Source organism: Oculina patagonica, chromosome 6, assembly GCF_052425735.1.
Source record: "Oculina patagonica isolate OP01 chromosome 6, crgOcupat, whole genome shotgun sequence".
NCBI lineage: Eukaryota > Metazoa > Cnidaria > Anthozoa > Scleractinia > Oculinidae > Oculina > Oculina patagonica.
In genome coordinates this window covers 13,753,545-13,780,350 of record NC_135763.1, presented here as the reverse complement: position 1 = coordinate 13,780,350, position 26,806 = coordinate 13,753,545, and the positions used below count along the sequence as shown (strand labels likewise).

At 39.4% G+C, this 26,806-nt stretch overlaps 2 protein-coding genes across 2 annotated transcripts; one reads left to right on the top strand and one right to left on the bottom strand.

Annotated features, from left to right (window-relative positions):
* The first annotated feature begins 1,722 nt into the window (after window positions 1-1,722).
* LOC144657351 (NADPH oxidase 4-like) lies at window positions 1,723-25,015 on the top strand. Its single transcript, XM_078517694.1, has 21 exons — window positions 1,723-1,925; window positions 3,808-3,903; window positions 3,989-4,099; window positions 4,727-4,811; window positions 5,846-5,943; window positions 6,247-6,274; window positions 6,408-6,454; window positions 6,821-6,846; window positions 7,039-7,119; window positions 7,536-7,677; window positions 7,995-8,087; window positions 8,809-8,880; window positions 9,692-9,754; window positions 9,876-9,936; window positions 10,705-10,819; window positions 11,226-11,262; window positions 11,724-11,806; window positions 22,720-22,837; window positions 23,292-23,363; window positions 23,969-24,075; window positions 24,594-25,015. The coding sequence occupies exons 1-21, from the start codon at window positions 1,854-1,856 to the stop codon at window positions 24,712-24,714; spliced, it is 1,728 nt and encodes a 575-aa protein (XP_078373820.1). The 5' UTR covers window positions 1,723-1,853; the 3' UTR covers window positions 24,715-25,015.
* Window positions 15,355-21,028, bottom strand: LOC144657387 (uncharacterized). The gene is made up of 4 exons (XM_078517738.1): window positions 20,900-21,028; window positions 20,288-20,373; window positions 15,958-16,089; window positions 15,355-15,749 (listed from the first exon to the last, which is right to left on the bottom strand). The coding sequence occupies exons 1-4, from the start codon at window positions 20,976-20,978 to the stop codon at window positions 15,462-15,464; spliced, it is 585 nt and encodes a 194-aa protein (XP_078373864.1). The 5' UTR covers window positions 20,979-21,028; the 3' UTR covers window positions 15,355-15,461.
* Window positions 25,016-26,806: the final 1,791 nt, after the last annotated feature.

Sequence of the window (26,806 nt, the reverse complement as noted above, 5' to 3'; positions counted from 1 at the left end):
ACACACGATGGGAATCGAAAGCGCTCTGCTTGCTGATTTGTAGTGTGCTCCCATACCTTAAAGACGATCTGTACCCGTTTGACAAGGTTCGTACCCATTTTCACAAACAATTTTGCAGTGCTTTTCAAAGACATTGATTTTTCCAGGACTCCAAAATTTACATTAACCCTTTCACTCCCAAGATCTCGATAATTTTTCTCTTACTGTCTGTAATTTTGTTATAATGTTAGTTATGAGAATTGAGTTGTTACTTGAGTTTAACAGATTTCCAGGACTGTAGTCTTTTTCCAGGACTTTCCAGTTCTGAAAGTGCTACAATAAAATTCCAGTTCTTTCCAGGATCAGCGCTTTCTTTCTTGCTGAACCTATTCTATATTGAGCTTTCTTGTTTCATTTAGGTCTCGTGCAGGAGAGACTGACGCAACTTGCAGGTTTCAGAGGGATATTTAGTGTAACGGTCTGAAATAAACAAACATGACCATCCCTTTATTCCGAAATGTTTTGAACATAAAATGTACTGGCCGTTTTGGCACTTAAATTCTAACGTTTACGAAGGTCTCGCCGCCTGTATTTTCGGGCAATTTTTTTTAAGACAACCGCTTGAATCTTTGTTGTCCTTGATCTTTGCATAAAGTAGGATGTTTTCGTGGGTGGAGCCAGGAGGGCGGTGAGCCAGTTGCAGGGCTGTAACTTGCGTATGTTTTAACTATTTCCGGCCTACTTATTGTCACAAGTTTCAAAAATTTCGAAACGGTGAATCGGAAGGGCTTTTAAACGATATAATCTTTCATGCTTTCGCTAAATGCAAGAAGTCTTGTTAGATTCTCAATCGCTGTAAAAAAATCCAGAATCTCGGCTTTAAATTTACCAGGGTATTTCACCATAAATTTTCCAATTGGTGCTATAAGGAACGTTTTCAGACAAACGAGGTGTCAGAACGCAAGTGAGACCAACTTGTGAGGTGGCTGCATTGAAAAGACATCACCCGCGTTGCACTCCCAGTTCTTGTTTTAGTACGCTTCGTCCGGCTGCGCAGATGAGATGTTCTCTAAAAGCGTTTACCGGTTTTTCGGTTGATAAATTCTCTAAGGTGTTCTTAAAGATCTTTTAAAGTCCCCAACCACTAAAGGTTAACTATTGTAGCAATTTTTCCGGTAAGGGTTTTACAGTAAATAAAAAGTAACATGACAGCCAAGGGTGTCCGGAAAGTGCCCCCTTGATGTCTAACAGACTGGCAGTTGAACGATGCGGAAATGAAGGATTCACCGTTTAGTCAGACTGGGCGTTCATTTGTTACCATTTCCGACCGTCTCTTCCGTTTTTACGGGACAAAAGCTGCCTCGCACCCAGACGCCTGAGGAGGAGGCAGGGACAAAAGGCCATTTGAAATGGTTTGGGATTTAATCTCTTTCTTTTCTATAGCGCGAAGGGGATAAAAGTAAGGCAATAATGAAAGCGGAAAGAGCAAGCTTGGGCAGCCTGTGGTTTCTCAATCACTCCAGTATTATGATGTATCCCTATGTTTTACACAACATTCAACGCGCGAGTTATCCAACCGGAAACTGGATTGTTTTTAGGTTCTTATAAAAAGACAAAGAGCTTTTGTTAATTGACTTTTGTCGTGATTCAAAACATTCGTCGTGTGATGCGATCCTCGTGTGTTTGGCTGTTATCCATAACATAAGTCTGAAACACCGAGCGAAGACTCGGGTATTTCTAACCGGCGTTTTGGAAAAGAAAAACTGAACTTAGACAATACCCTTGTGGTCCTTGTGACAGAGTTACTTTGCTTCGTAGAAAGCTTCATAAATTGACCGCAGCAAGGATAAATTAAATTTCGAGGCTCGACGCACATGGCTAAACAGATGAGAATCAAAAAGACCCTTCATCGGATTCTTGGCCTTCTCCGGAATTTTCTCGGACCGGTAAGTAACGTTTTCCGTTTTAAATGGTTTAACGAAACACAGATGAAACCTATCATTGATATATATTAGCTATACAATATAACTTCTCTTGTTTCCAGCATTAATGAAGAAAATCACGAAACAATTAAGTTAATTGCCACATTGACGGGAAATAGTTCTCTACGGGTCTTTAGTAATTGTGGTAGTAGCCATATTTAAGTTTCTGGAACACATACACAAGTCAGTTTTATCTGACCACAGACAAGACACTCTCTTGAGATCTGATATCGGAATGGCTGCTTTGTTTATCAAAATTCCTATATAATCTCGAGAGAACTATTAAGTACTATTAGTATAACCCCGAAATAACCGTTTGAAATCAAGTGTCGGTTTGAATGCTTTTGAAGCGTAGAACTTGGGTATTTTTAACTAGCAACAGGGAGCGATTGCGCTGGTGGGAGTGAGGAATTAACCGCTTTTTGACATGAATTTTTTTTTTCCAAGGTCTCCTATTTTAAAATCTATCTGTTTACTGATTATTCTATCGGCCCGGCAATCCGTCAAAGGAGAAGAAGGATATTTCTACCAATCACACGACCAACTGTGAGCTTGACCGTTATTGTGAGCAACTCAAACTCAATTAACTAAGACTATTAGCCGGAAAGAGTAAATTTGTCGTTGAATGCCGACTATAAATACGTAATGTATAGATAATCTTTAACAATTATTGGCAATATTATTGGCAAGGATTATTTCGACAATTTAAAAGACGATTTAATTTAAAAGACGACAACATGGACTTGAAGCAATATTTCATATTAGGTGACTTGAAACACTTTACTTTTCTTTTATGGGACCTAATGCCCCTTAATGTCGTTTTATTTTTCTGCTTTGTTCTGATGCCAAAGTAAAATTGAAATGTGGTTTACGTTGCGGTTAATATTGATATCTGAAACAATTTAGCAAGCGAGGAAAAGGAAGCTTTTGTTTTTCCCTAGGGTTTGGCAGGAAAACTATGTCAAGTGTTTACAAAATGCGGCGATTACGTCACGCCCTTGTAGAGTGCCTTAAATCCTTCGCGACGGAAATAACAAACAAGTAAAATAAAAATTTTATACAGGCCGAGAAACCACTCAGTTAGCATTTAATAATGAGCTTTAAATCCTCCTTTCTTTGTTAGAAAACTGGTTAATACTGATTATTGCACTGAAGCTTTCCGAGCTATATTAGAAATTTCAGAAATCACCGGTAACTCAAGGGATTGAATCATTGGATGACTCGACAAGACGTCCGTGTTTTGAAATGGTTTCTTCAGTTTCTTAATTAGACTACGAGAAGTCGGTCGATTTTTTGCGAAGTGATTTTCACGCGCGCTTGCGTGCTCACCTATTCTACTGACGGTGAGAAAAATGAGGAACTTCTTGTAGTTTTAACTGTCTAGCCTATGTACAGCCGTCCCGCTCCCCTAAAAAAAACGGAAGCGGGACGGCTGTACACAGGCTATAACTGTCTTGTACTACGAGTTTGTCCCCATGTTACAATGTTTTATGCAACTTGCTCACAACTCACAAGTTACTTCATTACCAGTTGAACTGTGTTATATCAAGTGCCGTATCTTCTTTTAGGAAAATTGTTCATGCAGTAGTAAGAAAGCGCAGTTACCAAGGGATAGCACACACTTGAATAATGACATCACTTCGGTTGTTTACAAACTTTCCGTACGCCAATATTAACCGTAGGTTCATGCAGTCAGTCTACTTTAAGCCGGGATTGTTTCCTCTGTAAAAGACGCATATTTCCGATCTGCTCTGTTGATCCTGTTAAGCCTGGCGCAAACATATGCGCGGCTTTTTTATATACCTTTTTGTTGGACAAATATAATTGACTTTTTTTCCTTTTGCAGGCCATAATATCAGCGGTCTTTGTGGCAATTTTCCTGCGTTCTTACTACAAGTACAGATCTTGTCCTCAATATTATTACCTTTATACAATGCTGGGAGTAAGTATATATAGTTTTATAAGAAGACTCATTCATTCAAAATGTTCTTCGATCAGAAAAAGTAATTTTGACACGCCATTTTCAGGACAGTTTGTGTTGGTCACGTGGTTCAGCCTCGGTTCTATGTGTCGGTTGTAGCCTGGTACTGCTTCCAATGTGTCGCAACGTGTTGGCCCTGATCAGGAACTCCAACAAGGTGGGATAACGAAAGTGAGATGTATCTCACCCGTACAGATACAAATGTATGTGCGGGCAGTGCGGCTAGTGGGGATTGGTAGTTTGAACTTTTAGGTCTGAGTTGGTTATTTATGATTAAATAGATCTTGACCTTTTTGACCTTAAATTGGTCAACCACGGATTCAGTTTCCTGGAACCCCTTTAGTGTGGGATGGGTTTTCTAATCAGTTTTCGAATTTTTCGCATGACAAAAACTTATGAAATACAGGTCACCGGTAGTTTACAAGATCTATGAACTTTTAAGGTCACTGAAAAATATGCCAAGTTACAGGAATGTCGCCTTCATCCTCGTCTTGAATTGTGGCAAATTAAGATGTCTAAGATGAAATAAGAGATAAATAGCATGATTTCAGTATTTTCTCGCAAAGTAGAACCTGACTTCATCGGAAGCAGTAATTTTTCGCGGGAGAGGCTTAGCTAAAAATATAAAATGCTGTCGCACAAATATACGAAAGTAGCACGCTCCGGGTGACATTAATAAGCATAAGCATAATAACACAATACATGGAAAACCTTACATTTTCGGTTTAGGACAGAAAGAGCCCAATTACATTCGCGAACTGTATGTTTTTCAATTGCACTGCAGGTTGTTGCCCTTGTATTCGGACGTCTATTGGACAGAAACATCTGGTTTCACAAGGCATGCGCACTTGTAATCATTATTTCAGCAGGTAGGTCACGTGGTTGCAAATTACTGATAAATGACCTTATTTGCCTCTCCGCTGAAAGTAAATACGTAGTGTAACCAGTGAAATATCCAGTTCTAAGCTATGGACATTTTGAAAACTACTCATTTATACAGGTAATAATCTCAGAAGTGTTTGTGTAGCAGTTTTTCACAGTTGTCAAGTTAACAAAAACTATTTAAGGTATCACGGAAGGAAAATTGGCGTTTTCGTTCCAAGCGAAATTGTGTGCAAACCATCAATGGTAACCCCAATAAAGTATATATTTTCTGAAAGTTTACTGAATAAAGATTGTAATTTTGGATTTTGTTTTTGATCATATAGACTATAATAAGCAACGTCAGCATTTTGTTTGCAATTATGATGTTGCGCAACTTTAGGTTTATTTGAGAACACATTTACATGAGAGCAAAAACTTTTATGTGGAATTTGATCTACATATATTGGTCTAAAAAACGGTGTCTCAGATTTTTCTTTTCTTGCTCCATTATTTTTTTATGAATTTTTAAACTTTAAAATGGCGTTTTTAGGGCTTCGAGGTTCCTCGAGCTTACTTGAGATGCATACACTGGTTTATTCTATATTTGTTGTGTCACAAAAAACTCCAAACAATGATATTGATGAAGATGATGATAATGATTACGATTGCGATAACAGTGACGGTGATGGTAATCGGATAGTGATAATGATAATGCTTTATATGACAATAATAATGATAATGATACGTTCAAGAACAGTCATACACAGATGACTTGTTCAGCAGGGCGAAGAGAAGTCTAATTTAACAGCAATTTCGGCTTTATATACGCCACGCAAATCGACCTTTATGATTCATAAAACCATTTGCACGCGACCGAACTTAGCAAATGCAATTGCTCAACGAATAAAGCCAAAATCACGGTGCAATAAGACTCCTCTGCGCCCTGTGTTTTGTTCTTTTGTTTTCTCTTCTTTAGTAAAATGTCGAATGTACGTTCACAATATTGATAGTTTTCTCTCTCTTCTGTCTCTTTCTTCAGGGATTCATATCGGAGCCCATGTTGTAAATGCTGGCAGATTTTCTGCCAATTACAGCTTTAACTTCACGAATTTAAACTTTGCCTCATACCCCAATCAGGTTAGAGTATGATTTACTTTTCATCTGTGTTTCTTTCGGAGAAAGGCCCGGCTCAAAACGTCTGTTTTTCAACCTTTTGCACATATATAGCCGCCGTATAGTCTGAGAATTTTTTGCAGCTACTTTCGTTTTCGATTGGGTGAACCTGTTAAACGTGGCAGGACAGGTGTGAAAAGATTTCCGAGATAAAAGTGGACAGTTGTTTCTGCCTTAATTGAATGAAAAGTATTAAATAAATCAGACTATGTATTGATAATACTGATTGTCTGACTCGCATTTCCCGGTTATCTATTTTATTTCCAGGAACCGTTGGAACTCTTCGTTACCTCAGGTAAGGCCATTGATTCCATGTGTAACCGACTTGTGCCAATGTTTTGATTCCCACTTTTGTTCAGTTTCCAATTTTAAATTTTCATGCAAGAATATGAAACGTCTTTTTGATAAAGTAAGCACTTCTTTTGCAGTTGCTGGAGTAACGGGATTGCTGATGACGCTACTTTTGCTTGCAATGGTACGTAGAACATTGGTAGCTGTGCTAATCCATCCCTCACCAGGTCGTTTTTTCGTTTTTCGTCCGTCACTCGCTCATACGTCTGTCCATTTTCTCTTCATTCGTTCATTCATTCACACATTTGTTCACTCATTCATTCTTTCGTTCGTTTGGTCGTTCGTACTAATTCCGCGGTCCGCCTGCCGTCCGTCCGCCGTCCGTAAGTCCGTCCCTCCTTCCTCCCTCCCGCCATCTCTCCCTCCCTCCCTCCCTCTCTCTCTCTCCCTTTCTACATTTCGTTAGTGTCTTCGTTCATTTGTTTCTTCTTTTTTCCTTCGCTGCTAATAAAAGTTTTAACAAATCAAATTTTTTATTGTTTCCTTTTAGATTATAACGTCTACCACTGCTGTGAGGTAATCAAAGACTTCTAACAATTAAAAAGATGCTGTGCTCATTTGTTTTTCTTTTTTTTGCCCATATTAACGAGATACCTTGAAAGCTTGGCTTTTGATGGTACTCATTCGTCTGCGCGCAGACGTCTGAGGTGTCTACACGCAGATTACTTACTTCTCTTTTATTTTTTTACTTATCTTTCCGTATTGTAGGCGCGCGTCATATGAAATGTTTTGGTATACTCATCATCTGTTTATCGTGTTCTTTTTACTTCTTTTTGTCCACGGTTTCGGGTGAGTAAAAAAATAAAAAACTCCCTCTTCTGTTGTAGCTATTGCCTCTTCTTTAATACTTCCTCAAAGCCTTCCCGACCCTGAATCATTGATCTCCATTCACGATCATAGAGAAAGGTTACACGACAACCAAACAAAACTGCAACCAACAGAAAAAGCAGGGGGTCTGTTGCATTGCAACAGATTTTTATAAATCTGGCCGATTTTTATCTGCAGACTTGTTATCTTATAAAATTTGGGCCAACGCGGGCCGAAAAATCGTAGGGTGTAAATTAGCCTTAATTTGAGAAATTTGGCCAATGTTTTCAAAAGATGCACTGTTTCTGTTTTGACGTGGCTCCTTTAAGGATGTGCTGTCTAACATCGTATCGGCCAATAACTCGGTGATTTTGTTGGCCAATTATTTTCTTTTACAGTGGCGTAATAAAACACCAAGTAAACCTGGACACACATTCACCCGGATGTAAGATGGCTCAGAATATAACCAATCAGAGGGGAAATATCAGTCACGTGGTATGGTGCTCAGAAGATCCAGTGTTCCAGGCTGATAAACCAGAGGTAACTCGAATCACACGTACCACGTTTTATAGAACGTTAACTGAATAATCATTCGCCACTTTAGAAGCGAGGAGAAAATCAAAGGCAAGTCTCATCTTGCTGCAGTCCCTTGTGAAACCGTTACTAGGGTCAGAACAAGAGAAGCCATAATTATTGTCCCTAGTAACGGCTCCACAGATGCAACTCGCCTCAGTTTCTTCTCATTTCTTTCTCGTGTCGAATGGGTAAGGTTGCTTTTTTGGTTAGCTCGTTAAACACCGGACTGAGGGGTACATTTTTTTTTTCAAAGCTAAATATGTGTTCTCTTTGACTTCCAGGCCTGGGTATGGTGTGTTGGGCCGCTTTTTGTTTACATAACGGAGCGCCTGGTAAGGGCTTTTAGAAGTTTTCAAAAAGTGGAGCTAATTCAGGTGAGGAACGCGTGTAAACGCATATAGATATTGAGAAAAAAATGCGTCCAAGAAAAGATATTGGCTGTATTTTAAAATATTAGTTTGTAATGTTGACATTGTACATCAGAAGCCTCGGAATTGCTATTGGGGTAACAGACAATGTCATTTTGGCTCGAGTCAGTTCTCGTCGAGCTGAATAGACATTTCTGCAATAACCTTCCGGGATAGATTTTTCGTAAGAATTAAATAACACCGGCAACGGTACTCAACATTTTCTTGGTGTAAAAGAATAAAGAAAAGTAAAATAAATGCAAATGAATCGGTGAGACGTCCGCTAGTGAAGGAATAAAAACAGCCACAGAAACAAACGAACAAAAAAAAAAACAGACGAATGAAACATCATGCAAAGCTGTTCTCTTAGAATAATTGCAGGGTGCCCGAATGCTCTGATGTAAGAAATCTTGGGTGCCCAGCTCATACAAGCTTTTATGGTAGCAAATTATACACGTTGCCCAAAGACAAAAGTAGGGTCGCCTGTGGTCCCCGGCCTCTGATAGAGGACAGCTTGGAACATAATACATTGTTAAACATTTAATTGTCTAGAACGAATTGGAAAGTTGCAGCATCATCAGTTTTCGACAAAGAAGCTGTTCCCCGGCCCCCGGGTATGTTCAAGGGTAACAAATACTTGTTAAGTAATTAAATTCTTCTCTTTTGCATTTTTCCCACAAATTGTTAGGTGGTTGAACATAGCGATAGAGTCGTGAAAGTAAAAATGAAAAAGGACAATTTTACAGCTGAACCTGGACAGGTAATGACGTCATCACCCTGAATGTTGGAATAAATTTTAAACAAGCGTGTCAGCGATCACAAGTTGATTTTCGTAGGTGTGTTAATGAAATAAAAAAAAATCAACCGTGTTTTGTTTTGCTACAAAGTACACAGGAAATGACGAGAGCGCTTTTCAGGTGATCTTTAGTGCAGCTGTCACTTCCTGAACGCTCTATAGCCAATCAAGGCGGGTTTAAGCTTTTTGAAATTCGTTTTATGATTACCTTATTACATGCTTTTCGCGCACTTTAACTGCGTCCTCGCGAATGGACTGACTAGTGTCGCGAACATACCGCGGTGATGGAGTCACTGAGGGGAAATCATCTGGATTTGTCGTCAGACTCAGCAACTCACGCAAGCATCTCTGTGACAGTGGCTGCTCTGTACGTGTGCTTTCGGTCCTGCCCTTCGTTTTGTTATTGACGTATCCTTGTGAGTCGTTATTACATGAATGTAAATACCAAGGAAAGTAAACTGTGTCTACTCAGCACTCAGTGAACCTCGCGAAATGGTCGCGAGCCACCTCAAAATCGCGAAAACGTTCGCGAAAACATAAAAGATAGTCACACTTTCAGTTTGGCACGCAAAAAACTGTCCATAATGGATGCCGTTGATTTTCAGTATTTGAAAAGTTATATGTACCAGAAGTCAATGAACTTTATTTATAGACTACTGATTGTGCAGTACGGATCATCACCCCCCCTGGGCGCCCCCCCCCCCCCCCCCCCAAAAAAAAGCGGCTGCGAAGGAGACTTGATCATCACTGAATGAAATATTTCCTTTGTTTGTAGTACGTGTTCGTCAAATGCGCAGATGTATCAAGATTCGAGTGGCATCCGTTCTCACTGACACAGGTGAGAGACATCATTAATATTAAAACGACTCCTCTACTATGGCGCGTTTCAAACAAAACGAATTCGATCCTTCCAAAAGATCAACATGAATAAAAGAAATCAATCGTCTCTGTTTTTACAGTGTCCTTCATCAGAAGATACGTCATTCTCCATACATTGTAAGATCCTAGGAGACTGGACCGGTGAGTAGAAAACAACGTATTTTAATAAAAGAACTTCTGACCTAATTTACTGACGAGCACAACAAGGTAGCGCTCTACAATCGCTGTACGTATGAGTATTATTCCTCTGACCTGTTGTTTGTAAACTTTTTCTGTGTCCTGCTGAAAAGCCCCGATCTCTTTTGGAAACATGCTTTATAGGTCCCCGGTGGGTGGGGTACTGCCGCCTCTCATTGCTCCCGGCCGGATCCGAGAGGGCGCCGAGTTCAAAACACTTACCCTTTCATATAGCATTTTTTACCGGAAAGGTAACCCTTTCGCATAACTTCGATAAAAAATGGTACCCCTATCACATAACTACAAAAGGGATACTGCATCTCTTTTATTACGTTTTCCTTCGAGTAACCCCTTAAAACCGTTCGGTGAATTTGTTCGATATATTTTGAAAAGTCCTTTTAACTAGCTACAAAACAGTTTTCCCTACCCTTAAATATACCTACAGCCTAAAAATGAACCCCTTTCGGTTGGAGCCTTCTCGTTAAGTCCAGCACACGGAGTTCCCCCTCCTCCGGGTTGAGCTCACCAGTGACAGCGTTCATCTGCTTTCCACAGCATGCAACGTCTTGGCATATTGCCACTCTGTCGCAGACTACACCCTCACCACCCCCTCGCTTGGAATTTTCGTAAAATAAGGTTCTTACTGCAACTTGTTTATACCTATTTATGTACCTGTGAATGTTCAATGCTTGATAGTTGTGTTGTCGATTTTTTTTTTTTTTTGTCATTTAGAGAAATTTGCTGATATGCTGTTTCTGGCGAGATCGGACTGGGAACAAAACAAGAAAACTCTAACTTCTTCGATACAAAATGGAGAATACTTTAGTTCTACGAGACCTGATGTTAAGTAAGTGTGCGCATAAATTAGTTTGATATTCAAGTTACAAAACCTAAACCTTCACACGTTTACTTGCTACAGAGTAATATTAATAATGAGGGCTTGCTCTCGCCATCAAGAACCTGGCGTTTTCTCTTTATCTCAACATCAATTTAAATATAAAATTTGATACATCATTCAAGAGCACTCTGTAGCTCACTACCGCTTATTAATGGTTGGTTTCCTAAGTGCAGGAAACGTGTTTAACCATAACTACTTTCTACAGTTGATTTCTCAAAAATTTCAACCCTGCTAGTTTTGCTTCAGAGAGAAAATCGAGAAATCCCCGGAGGTGTTGTATTGTTCTAATGTTGATTGTGGAAAAGTTCGGTAAATGAAAATATGGTGATTTATATTTCTACAATTGATCATATAGAATTGCTGTGGATGGACCTTATGGAAGCCCATGCATGGTAAGGTGACATTTATTTATTTTATGACGCTATTTAATTGTGGATGCATAGTTTTGTGTAAAAGTTGAGTTGTGTTTGGAAGTCGGCTAAGTTTTGTGCGGAAATTGATGTTAGTGTGGAAGATGAGTTTCGTGTGAAAGTTGTGCTTTGTGTGGAAGTCGTCAGGCTTGGCTGAGTTTCGTGTGGAAATGTAGTTTTCTCTGGAAGTTGAGTCTTGTGTTGCCCCCTGTAAAGGGCCCGCCAACCCATAACGCCATGCATGCTGCCTCGTCCTCAGGCGTCATCCTAACCATCAATCCCCGCGCTCCCTGTTTTCCCGCCTTACCGCCTCAACCATCCGGCCGATCGGCGCCTGGGGACGAGGCAGCCATGCATGCATAGCTCCCCAGGACCCCCAATGTTTGCTGTATAGACGCGTCTGTGTTTTTTAGTAATAGTATTGTGATAATTGTTTTTTCTAGGATGTTTGGAGGTACGACGTCAGTCTTTGTATAGCGACAGGAATTGGTGTCACTCCATTCGCTGCACTCATCAATGAACTCAGGTAAACGGTCGAGTGCAACTGCTCATTAACTTTGTAAAACAACATACTGGTTAGGTCATTGTCACTAAACTACGCACTAGTCTGAATTTTAATTATTTCATAAAGAAAATACCTTATTGTTACTTATTTTCGCGGAACTTAATTTTCGCTATTTTCGCGATTTTTTGCGAAATTTAAGACCCGCGAAAATTTATTTCAAACGTTTTCTATTGTATTTTTTTATGTTAATTACGTATTTTTGGCCAAATCGCGAAAATTAAATGCCGCAAAATATGCCCGTGCCATTTTCGCGAAATTAAGTTCCCGCGAAAATAAGTAACAATAAGGTAGACCCTTTATCCTGTTGGAATGTTACATTCCATTGCATACATGGCCTCTGGGAACATAGGCGTACGGGCAATTTTTTGCCAGGGGGGGCGGTGAGACATTTGCCCAAAAAATTCTCGCAAGTTGCCCAAATTTTTACGAAACAGTCGAGAAGAAACGAGGGTCATACGATGCACTAACATAGGCTTACAGATGAAGTGAAAAATTTCTTACATAAGAATATATCATATAAGCTCATAAAACATGTTAAAAGAAATAGCTGTCTCTACCATTTCGACGGCCGAAGATGTCAACAATACGATCCATGTCATTGTTGATTACAGAGTTGGAATATGCTATTTAATAAATGCTAATAAGTGCGATGACAAGTAATAATTTAAGCCAAGTAAAAAAACAAAAACAAATGTTTATCGTCCGGATTTCTATAAAAGAGAGAGCGGGCGGGCGCAATTTTGTTATTTTTTAATTATCTATTATTTTGTTGCATTTCATACCTGTCAGTGTTCGAATATCGATGTTTTTTCCTCCATCTTCAAATTCTCCAGGCCAGAAGCGAACTTTCAAAATAAATCCTGCAAAGTAATTGTCCTATCCAATACGGACCTAGCGTAACAAGGATGTAAAGTTTTTTTTGTTCGTTCTAACTTTTCCAAAAACAAAATAAATAAAAAAGAGAAGCGGCCCAAAAAAAAAAATGAAGCGGGCGGGGACGAGAAACATTTGTTTTGTTTTTTACTTGGCCTTACTGACACGTTGTCGCCCCATCAGGTGCTGCGGAGGTAAGTTTTCAATCTACGCAACGCACTGAATGATCGATATGAACCTTGAAGGAAACTGAAAACTTATCAAATAGATCATTCTCTCTGAAAAAGTCATGAAGCCTAATCCGCACACACGACGAAAACTCGCGCACATTTTCTGCTCGGCTTCAAGAATCTCGCCGTCGATTTTGTAAAATTTAGCAACGCGGAGAAGCTTTCTTTATCAGGTGTTTAACTGTGACAGATATTTGCAGTACAGTGCCCAACAGTCAAAAACTTACAAATATGTATATCAACAAATCCCCTTCACTACCAGCAGAAACTCATCAGGTGCTAAGCAGCCACTGTCTCATGTGAATTTAACTGGCTTTAACACGCCGTCTTCAGGTTAAAAAAGAAAATATCTATCGCGTTTCGAAAAAAACTTCCGTTTAAAAACTGGCTTTGCCCAAATTCTCTTGCTGCCCAAAAAATCTGAGTTGCCCAAAATTTGGGGGGGCTGCAGCCCCCGCCCCCCCGGCCCGTACGCCTATGTCTGGGAACGAGGTTGCCAGGTCCATATGAAGGTCGAAACTGAATGATCTTCGCATGCTCAAATAGTTGGACCAGCCTAAGTCGTGATACTAGGTGCTGATTAGGTTCACGACCTCTGGGGACAATGCAAACTGCCACAGTAGAATACCATTTAAATGATGTATTCCCTGGACTGATTACGTACGATCGGTAGATTGTGATACACCTGGGTCATTTACTTGAGAATTGTAAGGTTTCAATTACAAACAAAATTATTCTTCTTTTTCAACCAACTGTCAGCTAGAACGATCTGGTTATATGACGCAAATTCATGTTCTATTTGAGGTTCAGCCTTATAGATTAACAAGCAAATTCTTACTTCAAACACAGCTTCTTATATTGTAGCATGCGAAAGCAGACCGTTTTTCGCTGTTTTTTGTTTCTGTAATTACTGAGAAGTTGAGGCGGATCCAGGGAACATCCACCCTTTTCCCGCAAAAACTGACCACCAGAAGGGCAAAAATTGACCTTTCTCCATCGATGGAAGTATGTTGGCCTTATAACGCGAGCGGTACACAAAGGTTAACAAGTTTGTATCTTAAAACACACCACCATACAACATATAAAAATACAACCATCTTTAATAACGAAATGGCCAGCAAAACTGCTTGTTTTCAATAACGTTTTAAACTTGGTTTCCTACAAAGAAGACATCTCCAAAGAAAAATACAGAAATGTTCATTTGCAGACCAAAAAGTGAACAGTTCAAAAAAGGGCCACTACCATTTATTCTTGTTCTTATTCTTGTGTTTTTTCTTTGGCTTTGGTCGCCATATTAGCTTCTTTGGTGCAGGCGGTAAATTGGCAGCAGCTATCCTGTCTTTACGAGCTTTCCTGCAAAAAGATAAACCAGTAAATAAGTTAGTTTTGATAACAACAAAAAGATCCTGATCTATCTTCTATTCTTAGAGCATGATTGATGTGTCTTACATTTTAGCAACAGGCAACTAGTCCGTTTAACATGCTGTCCCAGGAATAGGCCGACAAAAACGCTGGGTTTTAACCAACATGAGAAAGAAAATTGTTTTTGCAGAATGTTCCTACACTTGATTGAGACCGGGGTTCCAAGGATTAATTATGTTCCAAAGTATCAAACTTTAGTTGGGTCATTTCCGGAAAATAAATGGTAAATTTTGACGGGTGGGGCTATTCCACACTTGTTCTGGTAAGCGGTAATTCAGCAAGAGAATCACCAGCGCCTTTCTAGACATTTCTTTTACTCTGTTATTTGTGGGGTCTTTGAAGAGCGACGGAAGGAAAAACGTCAGCGATGCTCTGACGACACCATACCGATAATATGAGTAGGATCTGGAAACGAGACATAAAGGGACTTTCGTTTCGCTCACTTTTTGTACTTTACTCACAATAATCGTCGAATGAAGTTCACTGTGGATTTAACCAACAGGTAAATTGCAAGGAGAGCAACATTCGCAACAATCACGGATGACATCATAAAAAAGACATCTTTCCAGGTCGAGGCAGAAATGCGTGCTTTAACATGTTTTACGTGCTCTGTTGGGATAAACGAACAAAATAATTGTAAAGAAAAGCCTAAATAGAGCAAAACAGAGGTGAACCAAAACGAGGTGCACTTATTATATAGGGGCGTGTTTTTATATGAACATTGCCCAGTTGTGACAAACGCGCCATGCTGTTTCTATCAGCATATGCAAGAAGTATATCAGAAGTAAGTAAATAATCCTGGCACATGCTCCTGCGTCAGTTAAATATATTATCACAGTTGACGATCTGAATCTGATGACAACAAAAAGGTTCTTTACTTACTGTCCAGATATCCATTATAAAACTTCACAACAGCATCAGTCACGTAGTTGCCAGGGAGAAACAGTTTTCCAATCCATGCCAGTCCATTCCAGGCTCTCTCGGTCATCCATACAAAGCCATGCGAAATCCAGTCTACCATCCATGTCACGCCATTCCACAGTCTCTCGATCATCCAGGTTAACCCGTTCCAGGCCCGATCAGCCAGCCATCTACAACCGTCCAACCCTATTGACCAACCATCTAAATCCATTCCGCGCCTTATCAGCCAGCGAAGTGACTTTACACCAGATCCATCCAGTCATCCATGAAATTCCTTTCCAAACTCCATTAGCCGTTGCCACTGTGGTTTCGTAACATTTGTTCCATGTCTGCTTTGCGGTTGTCACTGTAAAGTCCCAGACTCTCGTCAGCAAGCTTGGAGATCCGAGTTTGAATGTTTCGTGAATGCGACATGTGGCATTTCGGGGATATTCAGTGGATTCTTTAAACCTGTGGATCTGACAATAATAAGTGCGATACCATAAGAAAAACGCTACAGACGAAAAGATTTTCTAGCAGCTTTCCCTTGTCATGAAACTTAAAATAAACTAAAATTGAATATATTATTAAAGCTTGATTTAAAATTATATTACACATACTGACTGTAAGATTACACGACAGAGAAAATTGTAAGCCTCCCTTCGATAACGTGTGATATTTTAATACCTTGCCATGTTTGGGTGTGCTGTTATCATTGGGTGTGCTGTTGACATTTGCCGAGTTTTTGTCCTCATTGAATTCAAAAGCAAGTTTCATTTCCAGTTTGATAGATTCAAATTCCATCTTAACCACATAATCCTATAACCAGAAAAAGATAACATCAGGTTTTAGTATAATTTCCAGAGGTGAATTCAATTCTGATTGGTCGAGAAGCTCGGACTATGTCGCAATATTCACCGCGCTAGGCGGTGAATATTGCATCTGAAGGTATAGCTACTAAGCCATGCCACGTTTGTCATCCATGCCAGTGAACATGGCGGCATTTGCGGAATGAAAAATTCTCTCATTTAAAAGAAATTACTCCAAATCCTGAATATTTGAATCATTGGGAATTTTGCAAATTTACTACCAAGGCTTTTGGACCGAAAATATTTTCAAGAGATGGTTTGCAAGGCATTAGAATTGATCATAAACATGGTGGTTTTGAAGATCGCACACGGTCATGTACTCAGTCATGATCGTTTGTCAAAACATTATTTAGTTCTCTTCTCACTGGAGCTAGTAATTTCGAGAGGATTCACACAATTGCTCAGAAGTCACCAACGATTAAACAAAGGTACCGGATATCTATCTTTTTCGTAGTGTTTGTTTTGTTCCGTTTTATTGCTAAAACTCGAGCGTTAATTATGATTTCAATCGCTGAATTAAACTGGTTTACACGTATGCAAGCGAGCACTTTTGTTTGTTGTTTTCGTGCTTTCTATTGCAATTTTGCCTTTTTTGATATTCACCTCTGAAAATTATACTTAAACAATTATTCGCCGAAGGTGAAATGATTATTCAACATTATTATATGTCTACAATAGTACGCGCGCTCTGATTGGCTGCTGAGCGGGCATTATTTTCTTGTAATGACCGGGCATTATGAAACTTTTTTTTCGGATCGACGGTTTTTTGAGTTGTGAGTAAAAGCTACCAGTGAGGGGGCAAAAAACAACAAAAAATGCCGACAAAATACAACTATCTTTTCAATAACTGAAAGAAAAATATAAGCATACCGATACTTCTTTAGTATGAGCAACGAAGAGAGCCACAGAGAGCGAGTTTTACCTCCAGTGTTTTTTTCTCTTGATTATACTCTTTTTTGAATAGTGCTTAAAGGCCATATAATAAATAACTTATTGACCTCGTCCGTTCGGCCATTACAGGGGAATCTCAGACCTTGACCTTGATGTATTGACCTCGCTGTCGCTCGGTCAATACATCACGGCCTCGGTCTGAGATTCCCCTGTAATGATAGTCAGGTGCCCAGGAGTCCAAAATGTGACACCCACGGGCATTTTTGTCTGATTTTTGGCAACATAGCCATTTGTACTAAATCGAGTACGCTGATTTCGAAAATCAATGTTGCCAAGCTTAATTCTTGCGTTAAGATGATGTTTTGATGCATTTAATTATGACGTCATAGTCCAAATAAGGAATTTTCTTTCCTTTAGCTATTTTAAGCATAATACATCCAGAAATTCATTTAAAGCATTGTTAGTGTGCTTTTAAAATGATTTCAAGAATTTTCTGAGAGTTTTTACTCTTTTTATGTGAAAATCAAGCCCTTCAGTGACAATTGACCACGCCCTCTTAAACAAAATTCACCATATCGCGGGAACCTTATCACGGGTGTAGTTTTTGATATTTTGTCAAAGAACAAATGCGATATTTGTATTAACAAATCGCTATAGTTGCAATAAGAAAGAAAAATATGGTCGTCGTGCCACGCTGAAGCTAAGAGCTAGCGAGCATCAAGAATGACGCCATTACAATTTTCATATATCGAGTTTCCCTTGTTTCTGCATTTTGTTTAAGTTTTGTGGTAAACTAAATGAAAATAACATCATAGTTAATGTCGTAATATATCATCGTTGTTTTAGTTAGAGATAAAACTTTATTGATTGTCTTGTATATTGCTGAATCTAACTTATTTCACAATGCACTTTGTCTGTTATAGGCTCATGATAAAGACTTTGGTTGAACGCATATAAAATTAACGAATTTAAAATGATCATAACATTGCTCCTTGCTTTCAGGTTTAATCTGTCTATAATATTTTTAATCAATATCGGTAAATATTTTTAATATATCTTCTGAACTTTTTTAAAAACACTGAACTAATATTGCTTTTTAAACAAGTTTCTTTAAAGCGCTTTAGCGCAGTTTGATATAGCAATTAGCGTCGGTCTTGTGCATCCACACAGCCAAGTGCACATGGCATGCGTTTATTTAAATTCATAGCGAAGAGGCACATATATAGCCAGTGGTCAGATCGGATTTCATACATTCAACAAATAAACGTTTTCTGCGGAGGTAGTGGTGTCAGCTTTGAGGACATCTTCGCCGACCGAAAAGAGAAGAACAAATTTTTCTGTGATAACTCTCCACAGATGAAAGAGGTGCTGTTACAGCCGGTGATGGTGTGAGATGGTAACAATGAACTTGACGAGTTATTAGGAAGATTTGCTGAGACATCCTCTAAAGTTATTTACGTTAGATTCTCTGAAGTTCCTGCCCATATCCACACTGTTGACGAGAGCTTAGCGCGATCGATGTGCCAGGAGAAGTAACAGCAAGTCTGTGCCTCGAGTGGAAACTATAATGTTGTCGACATTCCCGCTATGACTGACTACATAACGAACAAACTTCGTATCGACTTCCTCTTGGTTGGATCTCAAAAAGGCTACATCTAGGCCAGAATCTGAGCAGAATCCACTTCGTATGAAAAACCACCAGATATACTACGATTGCAGAGTCAGTGCCTGCGAGATAAGTTCATCTGAGAGAATCCGTGCAAAGTCCGCTTTGTTGTCTCCTAGTGCCAAAAATGCTCGCCACTTCATCGGCCGCAACTCAACCTCTCTTACGTACTTCAATGACTCTGCTCACAGGCCGCGCCGTGTTCTCGAAGCGTCGACTTCTTGTCGTTGCTTTTATGGAGTGCCTCCCATCGAGTAACACATCAATCCTCTGGTATCTAGGACCTTTCCGTAAAACAGTGTTTACGTAACATTTCGCAAACCCACCGAAAGCATTTGCATTTTTTGGTTTGCCAATAGCTGCCACCATAATTAGTATGCTGCCACCAGGGCGAAGCCATCGAAGAACAAACTGACTCTAGGCACTGACCTTTTCTTCTGAGAACGTCTTCTAAAATTGACTTGTTTCACACTTGTGGGGTTCATTTCTGCGAGAAACAGTGGCACCGGCATTATACCTCAGATGCTACAATATGGCTTGCATGTTTATCTCGCGCCTGCCTTCATACACCGTGACTAGACAACATAGAATAATCTGGTTTCCATGCAAATTTAAAGTCTTTCTCTTTTTGCGGCTAGTTGCAGCACTTTTAACTTCATAAAGGCTGGCAAATAGAGGTGGATTATTCTTGCGAACAGGGTCACGAAAGTTTGTCTTCCATCCCTTCTTCCCGTTCCCGTTCTTCCTCTCTGTCTGAAGATAGTAGCCTCCATTCCACGAATCGTTCAAGCTGAGTCTGTCCAATCGAAAGATCTTGTTTTATTTCTAGAGTCACGAGATCTTTCTTGACAATTTTTTGCAATGTCTCATTTGTCCCTGACAAGAACAACCCGGATTTTGTTGTGTGGAATGTACAGAATTCTCAGCTTCATTATCTTGCTTCTGTCTCTCCTTGCCACTCTCTTTGTGGATAAAAGCAGTCGTTATGGTGTATGTTAAACATCGCTGATGTTTGTGGAGCAATTCAAATACTACTTTTTATTAATACAAGAATCACATTCATTTTTAAACAAAATGTTAACACTATACCCGTGATAAAGTGATTTTTTATGAGAGGGCGTGGTCACTTCCCACAAGACGGCTTGATATTCATAAAAACGGTATAAAAACTATCAGAAAAATTCTTAAAATTATTTTACAGTATACTAATAATGTTTTGAACGAACTTCTGGATGAATTATGCTTAAAATAGCTAAAGGAAAGAAAATTCCTTATTTGGACCATGACGTCATAATTAAATGCATCAAAACATCATCTTAACGCAAGAATTAAGCTTGGCAACATTGATTTTCGAAATCAGCGTACTCGATTTAGTACAAATGGCTATGTTGCCAAAAATCAGACAAAAATGCCCGTGGGTGTCACATTTTGGACTCCTGGGCACCTGACTATGACCTCACTCTCGGTTAATAAGTAGTATATAATCACTTCGCCTTCGGTGAATAATTGTTAAATATCATAATATTAGCAAATTATTAGTGTCATCGGTGGGTTTGCCGCGAACCTCGTTTTTTTACGCAAATACACCAACCTTGTCAAGCCAGCTTCCAGCTATGATCGTGCCATGGGTAAAATCCTTCAGGAAAAAATCCCGTTTCTCAACAGGTTTGAGAATTTCTGCAATCAAATGATTTCACAACTGTTATGTTATTCATTCTTGTTTTAGAAATGAACTTTCTCCCTTGAGGTAGCCTTTCAAGAAACGCCAACGTGAAGACGATAACAAACTGTGACATAAATACTAACATTTTTTTGGCCCCCCTTTTAAACTATGACTTTCAGGAAGAAGTAATCTTAAATGTAACCGTCCAAGCGCGCGCTTACAACAAAATAAGAAAAACGCTCGCGCGCGCGATGCCCCGTGAAAATCGCCATGACAACTGCAGTTGTTTGGTTTTCCGAAAAACTGGAAACAACTTTTGTTTGTCCAAACTTTTTTTTTTGAATTTGCAATCGGTGAACAAGTACCCGTTCTTAGACTGGCGTCAATTTTTTTTTCACTTAAAGAATAGAAATGGTATAAAGTGTTTTGAAAAGCAAATGTTTATAATGAGAACAACGCATTATTTTAGGCTCTCGGGTTGAAAATTTAAAGCGCAAAAAAAAAACGAGAATAGAGTTTAAAAACACAAGAAAATCTCACCTTCTCGTTCAGCAGGATACGTAAGATATGATAACAACAAGAAAAACGTCAGCGCCGAAAGCAGATATACAAACTTCATGCTTACAACAAAACTTTTTTCTTCTCGCGATGAACGCACAACTTGTTCGTTCCGCGAAAAAGAGCGAAGTGAAAATTTGACGTCACAATCAGCTTTAAATGCAGAGCGCGCTGGATAAGTAAATTTACAGTTTAGTGTTTATAGTAGTCCTTCCGAAACCGTTTCGTTTAAGACAAGCCGTTTAAGATAGGAGAGATACGTCGTCTTCAACTTTTCTACTTTTTTATACCATAACTCTCGTCGTAAGTCATGGAACATTTTACCGGACTGATTTTTTTTCAGATAACTCGAGCACAGAATACGCACAGACCTGAGACTCGAAAAGTACGTTATCTCTCAAAACATTTCCAATTCTAAACTTTTATTCACTCAATAGTTTTGTCTTTACTCTTTGGGCGCTTATTAGAATATATAAGAGCAATAATAGGCGAAACGCATCGAAAGGGTGACACTCGTTAAAAGGGGGCGCTTATTGGAAAAAGGGCGCGAAATTAAGTCTCTGTCTCATTACCGTAATTAAATAGCCCAGCACATCACTCAGTTTCAACTTAACAATAGTTATAGACTTCTGGACACACCCATCGATGTCAAGATTTGGACCATTCCGGTTGTAATGACGTTTCGATTTCTGTGGGCTGCGAATACAAAAAGCGATCCTACTGAGTTGTCACTAGCACTCTTGTCTCCAAAGCCTGGCTTTCTTTTGATCAGCACCAAGAACGCAGACTCTGGACAACTGAGTTCGACTTTTTGAGCGTGCGTAGTGTTCGTTTTCGATTGTCAGCCAATCAGATTTGAGCTGAAACGAGCAGAAGTTCATTAATCACGGGCTTTCAAATCGGACTTGGCCAGAGTCCGTGTTTTTGGTGCTGACCAAAAGAATAGCGGGCTTGGGGACATGATTGCTGAATTGTGTTAAGCCTGGTTTTCATTAGCGACGCTAGCACAAGCGCAAGCACAAGCACAAGGATAACCGCTTTTATTTCACAGTGAAAACGGCTTCGACGCAAGCAAAAGTACAAGCGCATTGTATTCTGATGCTTCTGCTTGTGCTTGTCACAAGCACAAGCACAAGGGTCAAAATTTGTCCTTTTTGTGTGATTCCTCTTGTGCTTGCGCTTGTGCTTGCGCTTGTGCTTGCGCTTGTGCTTGCGCTTGTGCTTGCGCTTGTGCTTGCGCTTGTGCTTGCGCTTGTGCTTGCGCTTGTGCTTGCGCTTGTGCTTGCGCTTGTGCTTGCGCTTGTGCTTGCGCTTGTGCTTGCGCTTGTGCTTGCGCTTGTGCTTGTGCTTGTGCTTGTGCTTGCGCTTGTGCTTGTGCTTGCGCTTGTGCTTGTGCTTGTGCTTGTGCTTGTGCTTGCGCTTGTGCTTGCGCTTGTGCTTGTGCTTGCGCTTGTGCTTGCGCTTGTGCTTGCGCTTGTGCTTGCGCTTGTGCTTGCGCTTGTGCTTGCGCTTGTGCTTGTGCTTGTGCTTGTGCTTGCGCTTGTGCTTGTGCTTGCGCTTGTGCTTGTGCTTGTGCTTGTGCTTGTGCTTGTGCTTGCGCTTGTGCTTGCGCTTGTGCTTGTGCTTGCGCTTGTGCTTGCGCTTGTGCTTGCGCTTGTGCTTGCGCTTGTGCTTGTGCTTGCGCTTGTGCTTCAGCTTGTGCTTGCGCTTGTGCTTGTGCTTGCGCTTGTGCTTGCGCTTGTGCTTGTGCTTGCGTCGCTAGTGAAAACCAGGCTTTATTCAGAACTGTTCGTCTTTTACAGGCACAAGATAGAAACAAGGAAACCTTTGCAGCTCAACAGACTGTATTTTGTGTGGGTTTGTAAACACGTAAAGTCCTTTCAATGGTTTGTGGACCTTTTACACTCCGCCCACAAGGAGGTATGAATTTCTCATGCTTCATATTACAGTAAAGTGAAAGCTCGGTGAAACGCAGTGCTACGGGACTGGGAATATGTGTTCATTTATACCGAGCCGGTTTCTATAAGCGAAAATTTAACGAGGTGCAGCCAATAAGACTATTCGCTCAAAGAAAACGAGGGCGAGTAGTCTAATTGTTTATCTCCAGCCTAACAGGCCACTAGCTTCCAATGTAGACTTCAACTTTTTATAAAAACAGTGAAATTTGTTTCGTTTGTTGACTTTGAAGGGAATTCAACACTGAATTAAGACAAACAAAACATTTTCCCCGTCGCTAGACTGTGTATCTTGCAACATGTCTCGCAGTTAAGCTGCTTTACACAGTTTCCTTTCGTGAGCACAGCTTTCTAGATTATACATGTAATCTTGTTTAAACAAACCTTCACTAACTGTTCGTTGTTCGCGTGTTTTGCAGCTTTGGGAGAGTAACCAACCAGATTTCCTTATATGTAACTTTTACGTCACAGGATCGCAGGCAGAAGATCAGGTAATGCGCATGTAATGCATAGTGTTTTGATATTTTAGGCGTGAAGGGGGATGGTACAAACTCAGTGTCAGTTCCAATTGTGACTAGTTTTCTAGTGTCGACAATATTTCTTTACCTTTTGTCAGTTAACATTTTTGGTTCTTAAGGTGGAGACGCTATTCGAAACCTGGGCAATAATTTACAAATAGCCGTATAGAAAACAAACGACGCACTCTTCTGTAGTCCGCGACATTAAGCAGTTATCACCCAGCCCACCCTCCCTGCAAGGAAGCAGGTTTAACGTCTCCGTGATCTACACCCCCGAGCCAGGTTTGGGCTTTTCCCAAGCCAAAGCGATTCCTTATACTTTATCTACCTGTCACAAATAACAATACCCAGAATATAACATAATTTTTAATTAGAATTTTGTACCCATTTGCGATCAACATAAAAAATTTTGGCTGCTTGTCTTTTGAGATTTCATTTTCCTTCCTATTTTCTGATATGTGTGATTCAGTTTTCTGACGCGTTGCCAACTGTTTTTTCTGATGTCTTTTGACGTACTATATTCAAACAATGGCCAAATAAATATATGAGTGTATTTGGGATATAATGCTCATTTTCAGGTTTTCATGAACTTAAAACAGCGCAACGGTTGGCTTACCAGCAGACTGCATCAAAATAAACCCTCATGGAAAGCCGTGTTTGACCGAGTAAGCCGCGAAAATCCAAGGTAAATTTGAATGTGTTTTGCATTGAACACGAAGCATTTATTTTGTGAGAATAGTTAAGCCTTTACAAACTATTTTTAAACTGCACCGCACAATTTACAACTTGAATGTTCGGTGTGAACATGTCTGAAAAACCTAACGAAATTGCTTGTTGTTTTAGTTGTTAGGGTACAACTTTTTACGTTCTTTTTAAATAAGTCGGATTTTTATAAGTGCGCAAGTTTTTCAAGAAATTGTAGGAGGGGATTCTTTGCGAAGAGGTTTTCTTTTAGTGGTTTGTCCTGCTTTAATGACCTGACGAGTCTACTGTTTTGCGCAATAACCTCCAACATGGGAACAACGTTCTAAAATTAGCCTTTGGTGTGAAACGCTGCTTCTTCTCCTAGTAATGGGCTCTATAATTCTTTTTAAAAAAGTTAATTTTGACTTAATTTCGTGCATCACACTTGTACAGACTGATAATGTTTGGGTTTGTCCTGGGTTTTCATCTTTCCATATCTATTTTATCGTCATTTTTTAGGACCAAGGTTGGAGTATTTTACTGTGGAAGTAAAAAAGTCACCTCGGTATTGAAAAAGACCAGTCAGCGGTTCTACCCAACTAGAACAAGATTCATCTTCAATAAAGAACTTTTAACTTAGGAATACCTCATACACTCAAGAAAAAAGAAATAAATATGTTTTCATAATATTTGCTTGTAAAAATGTATGTGTATTAAAGGCTAAAAAATGTTATATCAGTAAATATCTAAAACCAAAACGTTTTTGACCGTACGGTCATCTTCATTGTTTAAACCGAAATATATATGCTTCATGAGTGATAAATCGCTTGTAATGTGACCTTTTTGCACGAAGAAACCTGAAAACATCAACAGACATTCAGCGCCTAGTTGAATGTGGATTGAATGTATGTGAAGGTCGCGTAAAAACACCAGAACGGAAAGAGTGAGCATGTGTTCCCTGATTGACTGATTACTGTGAAGTTATTCTGATTCAGTGCTTTAGTGATATCTTTCTATATTTTGAAACATTTAAATATCGAGTAAGTTATCAATCATACTGTGATATTTTAAGCAGTAAGAGTCCTGCCTCCAATGCAGTAAGGGAGTTACCAACATTTAATAAGTGCCCCGGGTGTTATCGATTTTACGACACAATGATACATGCGATTGTTACAGTTAAGTTCCGCTTTGAAACGTTCATATTTCTTTTAAACTACGCATAGTGGAATCTCGATAACTCGAACCCTCAATAACTCAAACCTGTCACTACACTCGAACCTTTTTCGATACCCCTCCAGGTCTTTTTCTTACTTACTGTCCCCTCGATAACTCGAACTCCCGTTATCTCAAACCTTTTTAGATTTCCTTTGAAGTTTCGAGTTATCGGGATTCAACTGTCACTGTTTCATTTTTCTTGTACATGCAAAATACGTTTGCGTTTGACATTTTCCTCACTATAAAAAAAACATAACTATCATTTCTACTGATCATAAATCCTTTATACATTGCTTATACATTGTTGTACCGGTTGGGAAAACTGGTTCAATGCTAAATACAAACAATATAATTTCCATTTTGTGATCATTTCAAAAGTCTCCGCTTGACCTGCAAGTTTGAGTATGTCTTGACATTACAAGACTCAGATTGGGGCTTAAAGAATTAATTGTCAATACTGTTTAAAATTAATAATTTATTTACAAAGTAGAATTTACTTGTTTCACTTCTAACTGGCATAGCGTTTAATTACAAGTCAACGTCTTTACGATAACAGTTTTCCTCGCTTGCTGAAGAGGATCTTCTTTGAATTAGCGAATAACTTGAACCACCGGCACTTGACACTACCAAGAATGATCTTGTAATTTCTCCGGGTATTTTTCGTATCGGCGGCGATTTTCTTTTCTTGACTTTTTTCACCTCAGTTGAAGTTTCCTTGTCAGGATGTTTCTTTGATTTAGCATTTTTCTTGGCTTTTTTTCGCGATCGAATTCGTCTTTTGGCCGCCGTTGAAATATCAGGAAGCGTTAAGGATTCGCCGTGAAAATCATTCTCAAAAGTGTAGATGTTTTCATTACCGTTCCTCTGGTTTATTGGAGGCAGTTTTGAATCCTGTTCACGAAACTTGCGAATTTCTTCTTTGAAATCCAGCGGTGTAATTATTGGCATTATTTGATCAAAAATTATTTAACTCGGGAGTCGGGACCAAACTTGATGACAAAGTTTACTTTTGCCTTTCACCTTTTGAGAGCAAATTAAAGTTTCTGATATTAAGCTGTCTTGTTTGTTTTGGGGTGGCAAAAAACACAATGAAGTAACAAGTTAATGGGGAAAGCTCATCGCTGATTTGCTGATGTCGAGATGGAGGCTTAATAGCTATAGAAATGTAAAGTCTACAGCAATTAACAAGAGATTTCGTCAATAGGTTTGTTTGTCGCAACCACCTGCCAACGGAATTACAGAATAACACATTCTTGCTCGTCTAGTTCAATTTTACTGAAATATCACGCTTACATAAAATAAAATAAAAGATTTTTTGCTTTTGTAGCCTTTTGGTTGTGGTTTTTGAATGTTGAACTCGTTTTACGAAGCACATTTTGATGTGAACTGAGACCCAATTGCAATTAACACTTTTTGTAATTAAATTTTAGTCTGTGTAGGAGAACTGCGTGGTAGTCATAGAAACCGTATTAACTTAAAATCTCAAAAGCTGCTTAGAGCGATTTTTAATTGACTGC